Source organism: Mustelus asterias, chromosome 4, assembly GCF_964213995.1.
Source record: "Mustelus asterias chromosome 4, sMusAst1.hap1.1, whole genome shotgun sequence".
Lineage (NCBI taxonomy): Eukaryota > Metazoa > Chordata > Chondrichthyes > Carcharhiniformes > Triakidae > Mustelus > Mustelus asterias.
The window spans coordinates 29,838,784-29,851,619 of NC_135804.1; the positions used below are offsets into that span (position 1 = coordinate 29,838,784).

Sequence of the window (12,836 nt, forward strand, 5' to 3'; positions counted from 1 at the left end):
CAGGGATCTCCTTCCTTTGCTATTTTTCATTTCTACCCAGACTGATTCCACATCTTGACCTCCAGTGACTATATCATTTCTCACTACTGCACTGATCCTTTCCTTCGCTAGCAAAGCTACACTACTTCCTTTTCCTTTCTGTCCAGGCGCAAACCGGATTTTTGGCCTTGCACACCATCTTACCGGCTCACATTGTAACATCCACACACTGTGATGTAAGTGTTTATTGAATTTTGCATTTTGTTTTTGCTTGACTTGTGTTAGTGTCCATTTATCCATAAATAATTAAACCACTTGTGTTCTGAATAACCTTTTTTGACCCAGCTTGATAAACACATCCATGTTATCAGATCATATGACTGTGTGCCTTTAAGACTGTGTCCTTGAACATTTAACTTTGTGGGGGTCTTTGATGAGAATAACATCTTAAAAATCTCTTCATAGATTTCAAACAAACTTTAAATCTCCTCAGTCCCTGTGAAATGCTGGCTAAGATCTTTCAGATCCCTGTGGACTTGTTTCCACAGTTATTCACATACTATCACTGACAGAGTGCACTCATACCATTTAGGCCACTTTGCATTTTTCATTTCAAATTTGTAAATCTGATAATGTAAATTATTTCATTTTTCTTCTGTAAGGGCTTTAAAACTGAATAGGGGGATGGTTCTGGAGGGGGATACATAGACTTACCAAGCAAAAGGATATGGTAGCATTGCAAGTCAGCTGTTCAGGTAATGATACCCAGAGTGTGACAGGAAGGGACAGAGTGTACAAACATTTTAAAAAGCAGCAAATAGGGTCAAAGGGGGGAAAAAATGATAGAAAGGCAAAATTAATGGCTCTTTCCCTAAATACACATCATATTCGGTACAAAATAAATGAATTAACAGCACAAATTTAGAGTAATGGGTATGATCCTATAGCCATTACTGATACGTGATTACAAGTAGAATAAAACTGGCAACCAAATATTCAGTGGTATGTGACTTTTCGTAAAGACAGACAATAAGGAAAGGCTGGTGGGCTAGCTTTGTTAGTACGAGTTAGAATAAGTAAGCTAGCAAGGGAAGATCATGGAACTAAGGAATAACAATGGAAAGAAAGCACTGGCGGAAGTAGTCAGTAGCCTCCCTAACATCAGCTATACTATAGGATGGAGAATAAATCAGGAGATGAGGGCATGTTAAGAAGGCAGTACATTAATCATGGCTGACTTTAATCTCCACGTGAATTGGGAAATTCAAATTAGCAGAGGTAGCCATGGGAAAGAATTCATAGTGTGTATTTGGACAGTTTCCAAGAACAATATGTTGTGGATCCAACCAGGGATCAGGCTGTTTTGTATCTGGTAATATGTAATGATCATGTGGAGATGCCGGCGTTGGACTGGGGTAAACACAGTAAGAAGTTTAACAACACCAGGTTAAAGTCCAACAGGTTTATTTGGTAGCAAAAGACACACAAGCTTTCGGAGCTCTAAGCCCCTTCTTCAGGTGAGTGGGAATTCTGTTCACAAACAGAGCATATAAAGACACAGACTCAATTTACATGAATAATGGTTGGAATGCAAATAATTACAACTAATCAAGTCTTTAAGAAACAAAACAATGTGAGTGGAGAGAGCATCAAGACAGGCTAAAAAGATGTGTATTGTCTCCAGACAAGACAGCCAGTGAAACTCTGCAGGTCCACGCAACTGTGGGGGTTACAGATAGTGTGACATGAACCCAATATCCCGGTTGAGGCCGTCCTCGTGTGTGCGGAACTTGGCTATCAGTTTCTGCTCAGCGACTCTGCGACAATGACTCTGTCATTGATGAAGACGAACATCTCGCCAAGGCCATCCCCACACCCCCACTTCTTGCCTTCAAACAACCGCACAACCTCAAACAGACCATTGTCCGCAGCAAACTACCCAGCCTTCAGGAGAACAGTGACCATGACACCACACAACCCTGCCACAGCAACCTCTGCAAGACGTGCCGGATCATCGACACAGATGCCATCATCTCACGTGAGAACACCATCCACCAGGTACACGGTACATACTCTTGCAACTCGGCCAACGTTGTCTACCTGATACGCTGCAAGAAAGGATGTCCCGAGGCATGGTACATTGGGGAAACTATGCAGACGCTGCGACAACGGATGAATGAACACCGCTCGACAATCACCAGGCAAGACTGTTCTCTTCCTGTTGGGGAGCACTTCAGCGGTCACGGGCATTCGGGCTCTGATATTCGGGTAAGCGTTCTCCAAGGCGGCCTTCGCGACACACGACAGCGCAGAGTCGCTGAGCAGAAACTGATAGCCAAGTTCCGCACACACGAGGACGGCCTCAACCGGGATATTGGGTTCATGTCACACTATCTGTAACCCCCACAGTTGCGTGGACCTGCAGAGTTTCACTGGCTGTCTTGTCTGGAGACAATACACATCTTTTTAGCCTGTCTTGATGCTCTCTCCACTCACATTGTTTTGTTTCTTAAAGACTTGATTAGTTGTAATTACTCGCATTCCAACCATTATTCATGTAAATTGAGTCTGTGTCTTTATATGCTCTGTTTGTGAACAGAATTCCCACTCACCTGAAGAAGGGGCTTAGAGCTCCGAAAGCTTGTGTGTCTTTTGCTACCAAATAAACCTGTTGGACTTTAACCTGGTGTTGTTAAACTTCTTAATATGTAATGAGGCAGGTTTAATAAACAATCTCAGAGTAAAAGATCCCTGAAGAAACAGTGACTGTGGTAAAATTTAACATTCAGTTTGAGAGTAAAAAACCTGGGTCACAAACAACTGTGCTACACTTAAATAAGGGTGATCACAAAGGAATGAAGGCAGAGATGGCTGAAGTGGACAGGAAAGGAGTTGAACAGAAAAGACAGTTGATCAGCAATGGCAGACATTTATGAAAATAGTTCATGACTCACACAAAGATAGATCCCAGTGAGAGAGGAGAATTCTAAGAAGGGGATAAATCAACCTTGGTTAACCAAGGAAGTTAAGGATAGTATTAAACTGAAAGAAAAAAAACATACAATGTGGCAAAGATTAACGGTAAGCCAGAGGATTGGAAAAATTTTAAAAAACAACAAAAGATGACCAAAAAATTAAAGTGGAAGAAGATAAACTAGGAAGGTAAACTGGCAAGTAATATAAAACCGGACAGTAAGAGCTTTTTAAAGATATAAAAAGGACGAGAGAGGCTAAAGTGAACATAGGCCCCTTTGCGAATGAGACTGGGGAAATAATAAGAACCAAGAAATGGCAGTGGAATTAAATAAATACTTTGCATCAGTCTTCATAGTAGAAGACACTAATAGCATTCCAAAAAATTCTAAATAATCAAAATGCAAAAGGGGGTGGGGAGGAAATAAATACAATGACAATTACCCGAGAAAAAGTACTCGAGAAAGTGGGGCTAAAGGCCAATAAGTCCCCTGGACCTGATGAGTTGCATCCTTGGGTATTAAAGGAAGTAGTTACAGAGATAGTGGATGCGCTGGTAGTAATCATCCCAGAATCCTTAAATCCTGAAAAGTCCCAGATGATTAGAAAACTGATAATGTAAAACCCTTAACCAAAAATGGAGGATGACAAAAAACAGGTAATTATAGGCCAGTTAGCTTAACATCTGTCATTGAGAAAATGATTGAGTCCATTGTAAAGGATACAATAACAGATCATTTAGGTGTACGAAGTATAATCAAGCAGTCAGCATGGCTTCATGAAGGGGAAATCATGCCTGACAAAGTTATTAGAATTATTTGAGGTGCTAATGAGCAGCATAGATTAAGGGTAACCAGTAGATATAATATTATTGGTTTTCCAAAATGCATTTGATTTGGTACCGCACAAAAGATTAGTTAATAAGATAGGAGCCCACAGTTGGAGTAGTATATTCGCAAGGATAGAGGATTGGCTAACGAATTGAAGTCAAAGAGTTGGGATAAGAGGATGGCAATCTGTAACTAGTGGAGTGCCACAGGGATCAGTGCTGAGGCCGCAATTATTTACAATATATATTAATGAATTGGAGGAGGGAAGTGAATGTTTTATTGCAAAGTTTGAGGATGACACAAAGATAGGTGGGAAGGCAAGTGGTGAGGATGAGACAGAGTCTACCGAGGGATATAGACAGGCTAAATGAGGGCTCAATGGGCAAAAGCCTGGCAGATGTAATATGATATAGGAAAATATGAAGTAATGCAATTTGGTAGGAAGAATAAAGAAGCTGAATATTATTTAAATGGAGAAAGACTGTCAAAAGCTACAGCTCAGGGACTCGGGGGTCTGCATGTAAAAATCACAAAATCTAGCATCCAAGTTCAGCAGGTAATTGGGAAATCAAATGGAATGTTGGCCTTCATTTTAAAGGGAACAGATGATGAAAATGGAAGTCTTGCTAAAACTATACAAGACCATGGGCCTGATGTTACCAAAACTTTGCGCGAAATCACAGTAAAATTGGGCTTCGGGCCTATACCGTGATCTGCACCCAATTCCGAGCTTTACCGACACCCGATTCGGGCGCGGGTCCGGCCCGCACCCGAATCGGGTGGCCTGACGATTTAAATGCATTTGCATGCATTTAAATCGACTTAATGAACCGCGCGCCCAACCCTACCGCCAAATCCCACTTTACTGTCTTCTGGCCCGTTCCGCATCCGCGCTGTAAGCGACCTGCAAAATAAAAGTCTGAAGTCGTCGCTGCAGCTTCTGAAGAGCGGGGTCAGAGCCTCCAACGACTCTTTGACCCAGGTCATCCTCTGGTTGGGGGGGTGGGGTGGGGGTGGGAGGAGGAGGGGGGCGGGACCCAGATCATCCTCTGTTCGGGGGGCGGTTCCACTGCCAGTCTGCGGCCGATCGGTAGGGAGGGAGGGGGCAGGGGGTTCCGCCACCACTCTGCGGGCGATCCCTCCTCCCCACCGGAGGAACGAATCCCTCCTGCCCGAGTGGACGTGCGGCCATGCCATCCCACAAAACCTTCAGGATGAAGCGATTCCTCGCTAAGAAGATGGAGCAGAACCGGCCGATTCCACAGTGGACCCGCATGAAAACCGGCTACAAGATCAGTATGAGTCTAAGAGGAGACACTGGAGAAAGACCAAGCTGGACCTGTAAAGGGACACACCATCACTGGTACACTACCAGCCACAGCCATCTCTCCCGCTCTCTTGCAGGGAAGAGTAATCTTTTTTTTCTTTCGCGCCCAGGCGTGCTCTGTCAGATTTTTTTCAAACTGCGCATCCGCAATTCAGAGCTCCGATCCGTCCGCCAGCGCTAAGCCCCGCCCACAGCGCGAATCGGACCGGAGCCGGCAAAACGCGTATGGGCGCGCTGCAAAGAGGATTCCAGGCGCGGATCTACTTGACAGCCAGTTACCTATCCAATCGGCCAACTTTCCCTCTATCCCACACCTCCTCACTTTCATCATAAGCCGACCATGGGGGACCTTATCAAACGCCTTACTAAAATCCATGTATATGACATCAACTGCCCTATCTTCATCAGCACACTTAGTTACCTCCTCAAAAAATTCAATCAAATTTGTGAGGCACGACTTGCCCTTCACGAATCCGTGCTGACTATCCCGGATTATTCCGCATCTTTCTAAATGGTCGTAAATCCCAACCCTAAGGACCTTTTCCCTCAATTTACCAACCACTGAAGTAAGACTAACCGGTCTATAATTACCAGGGTTATTTCTATTCCCTTTCTTAAACAGAGGAACAACATTTGCCATTCTCCAGTCCTCTGGCACCATCCCCGTGGACAGTGAGGACCCAAAGATCAAAGCCAAAGGCTCTGCAATCTTATCCCTTGCCTCCCAAAGAATCCTAGGATATATATCATCAGGCCCAGGGGACTTATCGACCTTCAGTTTATTCAAAACTGCCAGGACATCCTCCCTCCGAACAACTATTTCCTCCAGCCTATTAGCCTGTAACACCTTCTCTTCCTCAAAAACATGGCCCCTCTCCTTGGTGAACACTGAAGAAAAGTATTCATTCATCACCTCGCCTATCTCTACTGACTCCATACACAAGTTCCCACTACTGTCCTTGACCGGCCCTAACCTCACCCTGGTCATTCTTTTATTCCTCACATAAGAGTAAAAAGCCTTGGGGTTTTCCTTGATCCGACCCGCCAAGGACTTCTCATGTCCCCTCCTAGCTCTCCTAAGCCCCTTTTTCAGCTCATTCCTTGCTAACTTGTAACCCTCAATCGAGCCATCCGGACCTTGTTTCCTCATCCCTACATAAGCTTCCCTCTTCCTTTTCACAAGACATTCCACCTCTTTCGTGAACCATGGTTCCCTCACTCGGCCATTTCCTCCCTGCCTGTCAGGGACATTCCTATCAAGGACACCCAGTATTTGTTCCTTGAAAAAGTTCCACTTTTCATTAGTTCCTTTCCCTGACAGTTTCTGTTCCCATCTTATGCCCCCTCATTCTTGCCTAATCGCATCATAATTACCTCTCCCCCAATTGTAAACCTTGCCCTGCCGTACGGCCCTATCCCTCTCCATTGCAATAACAAAAGACACCAAATTGTGGTCACTATCTCCAAAGTGCTCTCCCACAACCAAATCTAACACTTGGCCTGGTTCATTTCCCAGTACCAAATCCAATGTGGCTTCACCTCTTGTCGGCCTATCCACATATTGTGTCAGGAAACCCTCCTGCACACACTGCACAAAAACTGCCCCATCCGAATTATTTGACTACAAAGGTTCCAATCAATATTTGGAAAGTTAAAGTCCCCCAAGACAACTACCCTGTGACCCCCACACATATCCATAATCTGCTTAGCAATTTCTTCCTCCACATCTCTATTACTATTTGGGGGCCTATAGTAAACTCCTAACAACGTGACCGCTCCTTTCCTATTTCTAACTTCAGCCCATATTACCTCAGTGTGCAGATCCCCCTCGAAGTGCCTTTCCGCAGCCGTTAGACTATCCTTGATTAACAATGCCACTCCTCCACCTCTTTTACCAGCTTCCCTACACTTAGCGAAACATCTATACCCCGGAATGTCCAACAACCATCCCTGTCCTTGTTCTACCCACGTCTCCGTAATGGCCACAACATCGTAGTCATTCAAGGCTGAAAAAGACAGATTTCTAATCAGTAATCAAGGATTATGGGAATAAGGCAGAAAATGGAGTTGAGGATAATCAGTTATGATCTCATTGAATGGTGTAGCAAATTTGATGGGCCAAATAGTCTACTTCTGCCCCTGTGTCTTATGGTCTTAGGGTTACAGACAATGTATAGGTTTTGAGAGCCAATTACCTTCTGTCATCAAAGGATTGAAGAACTGAAATAATGGCCTTTCAACTCTTATGGACTATTGAAGATTTCTGTACTGTAGTAGAAAATCTTATCTAAGGAAAGATATACTTGCATTAGAGGTGGGAAAGTGGAGTGGAGGATTAACATATCAAATCAGTCATGATCTCATTGAATGATGGAGCAGACATGATGGACCAAATGGTCAACTTCTCCTGCTATGTCTTATGGGTTCCAGACAATTACCTCTGTCTTCAAAAGATTGAAGAAATGAAATTGTGGCTTTTCAAATTTTGTGGACTGTTGAAAATTTCTGTACTGTTGTAGAAAAACCACTTAAACCCATTATCAGATAAAACTGAAATTCACATACACTTTCAACACCAACACGGTCATTTGCCATCAATTTCAGTCAGGCAGGAATGAAGGTGGGGTCCGGGGGGGGGGGGGGGGGGGGGGTGGGGGGGCGGGGGGGAGGATGTGGGGATGTGGAAGCCTCCAGGGACACAGATAGTGGATAGCAATCGAATCACAACTCCAAACCTCCATCTTCCCAGGTGATTGGTCCTGGCTGACGCAGGCTCATCTGATGTCTTTCTGTGCTGCCAAGCTAATAGTCTCTATATAGAGTCTCAAGGGTAGTGGAGACAAGTGGTATAGTGTCAGAGGGAGGCTTCTTGCACATGACTCTCATTACCTGAGTCAAAGAACAGTCTGTCCATATACAGTCATGTATGAATAGGAGAAGCATCCATTTCTGGTCTTTCTGGAATATCTGACATCTGGAAGTAGTGTGGTCAGATTGCCATGTCTAGACGGAGGCTATGTGAAGGGCATGCTGAGGCACTGCAGGTTAGCAGGTTAACTGCATCATCAATGCAGTTTATGTTGTTGTGTAATCTTCTTTTGAAAAGAGAAGATACCATTTGAGCATTCATTCAAATGGCATGATGGAAATGTGAACCATTTCCTTGGCCCAATTACATATTTGATAGCACATCCCAAACCACCCATGGTCTTGAAAAGACTGCAATCTGGAAACTTTAAAGCCCTCTTCTGCTGATTCTCATTGTCCATATGAAAAGTTATGATAGTGTGAAGATTCCTGTGAACTTGCCCCCTTCTATATGGCCTCCTAGAACCTCTGTATGCTTCTTCATCATGTTAATGGAAAAATCCAAGTTCAGGGTACACAAGTGTACTTCGAATGGAGATGAGAATAAAAGAAGCAAAAACAATCCTGGCTCAAGCCTCCCCAGAGATATCTGTTCAGGCAAAGAAACACCAATCTTCATTAGCAAAGCACAAAATACCTCCCTCAGTGCAGTAGTTGCCTCAGGGACACTTTGCAGCTTCTCTTTTTGTTATTGATGTAATGACAAATGTTATTTAAGACAGGCATGTAGAATAAGAGAAAGGTTAGCCACATTTTTTAAAATCTCAATTTAAATGTTACCAAGCTGGTTTGAGAAGGCATTCTTGTGTGCCTTGAGGAAAGAGTAGATTTTTGGGGAGATAATTTAGGTGCAGATTCATTTTTGTGGCAGATTTGAGATGGTAATCTTTAACAATGCATCATCCTCTCCTTTAATTTTCCAAAATCAAATGGAGTTCCAGGTCTAATTCGCTATTGTTTACTTTTTGAATGTATTGGAACATTTTTTTAAAAAACAAGTGATTTTATAACATCAACTTGCATTACAAGATTGTAATTCATATTGTAAGTGAGTTAGCTCATTCAAGTGTTAGTTTATCATTTCAAGTTTGGCAGAACAATGAGCAATGATGCTGGAGAAAATAAGAAATGCATGTCAGTACTGGTTGTTAGTGGCATTCAGAAAGGATACAGCCAGTGAGATACACTATTCCCATAGAGACCAACCTCCATGGATTTTATCTGTTTCCTTTCTGTGCATCTGTGCTCCAGGTCCCAGATTACCCAAGAGCAAAAGCAAAGAGCAAAATCTACCAATATACATAGGCTATATATAAAATATGGTGTGTTAACTCAATATGCATTTGCTTTTAGTTAAATGTTTGCTTTAAAAATTACGATAGCAACATAGCCTAAAATAGAAACCTAACTTGAAATGTTATGTCGCTGTTTTCACTTGCAGTTATTAGCAGTGGACCACTGAAGAACCAATACCGATTGAAGCAATTTCATTTCCACTGGGGTTCAAAAAGTGACCGTGGATCAGAGCATACTGTCAACAATCAGGTGTATCCTGCAGAGGTATGGTGATTTAATTCTGCATTTGTTTCCTAAAATTCTTTTCCAAAACACAATTCAAAATAGCCCAGAATATTCAGAATTGAGAATTTGGTTAATATAGTGATTTCCCCTCCTTATTGGTGCCAAGGTCCAAATGGTAGGGCAAACTAGAGTGCAGGTTCCTCCACTGTTACTGCATACTATAGGCAACCTAGAAAGGCCATTGTCACAGGATGAGACACAGGTTAACGCTAAAAGCAGATAAAATAATTGCAGAATTTTGACCTGAAGCAAGAGGTGGTAGCTTACTGATAATGTCACTGGACTAGCAATCCAGAGTAATTGTCTGGATATCAGTGTTCGAATCCCACCACAGTAGATGGTAAAATTTGAGTCAGATTAAAAATCTGGCATTAAAATTCCAATGATGACCATGAAAACATTGTGAATTGTCGTAAAGACTCACCTGGTTTACTAATATCCTTTAGGGAAACAAACCTGTCATCCTGACCTGGTCTGGCCTACATGTGACTCCAGATCCACAGCGATGTTATTGACTCTTAAAATGTCCTCTCATTCAGTTCAAGGGAAAATAAGTCTGGGCAATTATCAACTTTCTTAAGATGCCCACATCCCACAAATGAATCGGAAAAAAGAATTTATTGCAGAATGCCAGTGGAGAAAATTATTTCCTTTCAATGGAAATATATAAAGATTTGTGGACCAGAATTTATCTCATTATATTCATACCAGCTGAAGAAGAGCTATCCTGTCTAACCCAACTCTTGGTTCATAGCCCTGTAGATGCCTATATTAAGTTTTTCTGTCTCTATTACTCTTTCATGGCATTGAATTCCAGATCCGTATAATAACTATGGATGAAAAATTGTTTTCCACTACTCCCCTCTAAACTTTCCGCCAGTTATTTTAAATCTATGTCCCCTGATTCTGCCAACAGAAATGTCCTTTCTACCAACTCTCTTAACACCCATCTCGCTACCTACTCTCTAGGCCTCTTATAATTTTATATCTCAACTAAATCTCATATCAAGTTTGTTCCAGAGAAAACAAATTCATCCTATCTAATTTTTGCTCATAGCTAAAATTCTTAATTCTTGGCAACATCCTCATAAATCTCTTCTGTACTCTCTCTCCATTGTGATCACACCCTTTCTGTAATATGCTCAATTGTACTCTAGCTTCAGTCTGTCTAGTGTTTTATCTATCAACCACACAGTCAATTTTCATATTATCTGAAGACTTCTTAATTATGCTCCCTACATTTAAGTCTAAATCATTGATATAAATCATGAATAGCAAAGGACCTAGTGAGCCTGCAGAAACCCACTGGAAACAACATTCCAGTCACAGAAACATCTGTCGACTATAACCCTTTGCTTTCTGCCACTGAGTCAATTATGGATATAATTTGCCACCTCTTATTGAATCCCATGGGCTTTTATTAAGTCTACCATTTGGGACCTTGCCAAAAATCTTGCTAACATTTATGCAGATTGCAGCAAACACACTACCATCATCAACTGTTCTTGTTATCTCCTCAAAAAATTCAGTAAATCTAGTCAGACACAACCTTCCCCCAACAAATCTATGTTGACTGTCCTTGACCAATCATTGACTCTCTAAATGGCAATTTATACCAGGCGGTATTTAATGGAGGTAACGCCAGATTTTCCTGCAAGCTAGAGATCAGGCAAAAGCCCTGTGTCACCTCTTTTTAGGAAAGGTCAGCCATACTAAGTGTCACTCAGGCATTTAACTGGATGCAGTAGGCCTTGCCCTGGATCAAGGACCCTGTGGAAATGTAGCCCAGTGAAAGCTGCTGATCAATCAGAGGCTGGCAGCTCTGTTGAATGTCAGCACCACTGTTGAGGTGGTGGCTGCAGCTGGTATGACACTCACTCTATGCAAAGATATCATCACTGGCTTCAAGGTGAATGATGGCAGGCAGGGGGTCATGAGGGAAACAGGAGTCAGAAGCAAGGTCAGAGGAGTAGCTCTCAATGGTCTCCTCCCTTTCTCAATGCCAAGTCTGTGCATCGGGCACTGAGTGCCTTTGAACGAGGAATAGTCCCCACACCTCCCGAGAGCCTGCAAGCAACCCTGCATCGGTTTGCTTGTTGTGTTCCACACATAGCGAGCCACCACCCGGTTAATTCAAGTGGTAGGATGAGATTGACAGTGGGGAATGAAAGCGTCCCATTTATTGTGCTGCTATGGATTTAATCAGAGTGGAGTCAGGAAGACAGCATGGGTCCCTCCTGCTATGTACCCCGCCATCACCAAAATGGCATTAAATTCTGCCAACCATCACTTAGATTTTGTTTTAACAATTTTCCCAGCACTGACTGGCCTGTAATTATTTGGGCTACCCCTTCCTCTTTAAACAATGGTACAAGGTCAGTAATCCTCTGCTGTAGCCAAAGAGGAGTGGAAAATGATGATTAGAACCTCTACTATTTCTCCTTTCAGCATCATAGTATGCATTTCATTCTAACTCTGTTTCCCATTCGTCCATCATCCATTTTCTCACTGATCTACATTTGCTCTAAGTCTGACAATGAATTCATTTCAATATTCTCATTCTTTTTTGCAAATCCCTCTATGTCTTTACTCTTCCCTATCCCTGTAACCTCCTCCAGCCGCCAATCCTCTGAGCTCTTTACACTCCTACAATTATGTCCATTTGCGCATCTCCCACTCCACTTGCAGTGCCTTCAGCCTAAGCTCTGAAAGTCCCCTTTGAACTTTCTGTCTGTTCATTTCCTTCTTTTAAGACCTTGCTCTTTGACCAAGCTATTGGTGACCTGTTGTAACATTTCCTTCAGTTCCTTTCTGCTGATTTTTATTAGTACTCATGTAGAGTGCCTTGGGACATACTACTACTTTAAAAGTGTTATATGAATGTAAGTTCTTGTATTTATTGATTTGTACCTTTTATAATAAGTAATATGCCTGTCAGCCAACTTGGGTTGTTACCGTACATGAAACAGAAGTATTTTCCCGTTGTGCAGGATGAAACTTGCTGAAACAAACTTCATTATTACCAAATTCAATTTCAATACCGAATATGTACATCACTACATCAAACTATTGGAAGAGGAAAATAAGTATAACTTTGTGATGTGAATAGATCTTTAAGCTTTATTTGTTTTTAAAATGTCTTAATTGGTGACTCTTCTGTTACCTGTAATGTGTGATGCATTAAAATACACAACTAGACAATGAAGGGTGGCACAGTGCCGCCCTTCACGGTGGCCAGGGACCCGGGTTCAATTCTCGGCTTGGGTCACTGTCTGTGC

At 42.4% G+C, this 12,836-nt stretch overlaps 1 protein-coding gene across 2 annotated transcripts in view; it reads left to right on the plus strand.

Moving 5' to 3' along the window:
• The window catches only part of ca5a (carbonic anhydrase Va), a 43,321-nt gene that overhangs the window by 8,198 nt on the left and 22,287 nt on the right, over nt 1–12,836 (plus strand). For both annotated transcript variants that reach the window (XM_078210748.1, XM_078210749.1), the window contains exon 3: nt 9,419–9,537. In XM_078210748.1, the coding sequence (XP_078066874.1) occupies nt 9,419–9,537 (119 nt within the window). The remainder of the gene's footprint in view (nt 1–9,418; nt 9,538–12,836) is intronic.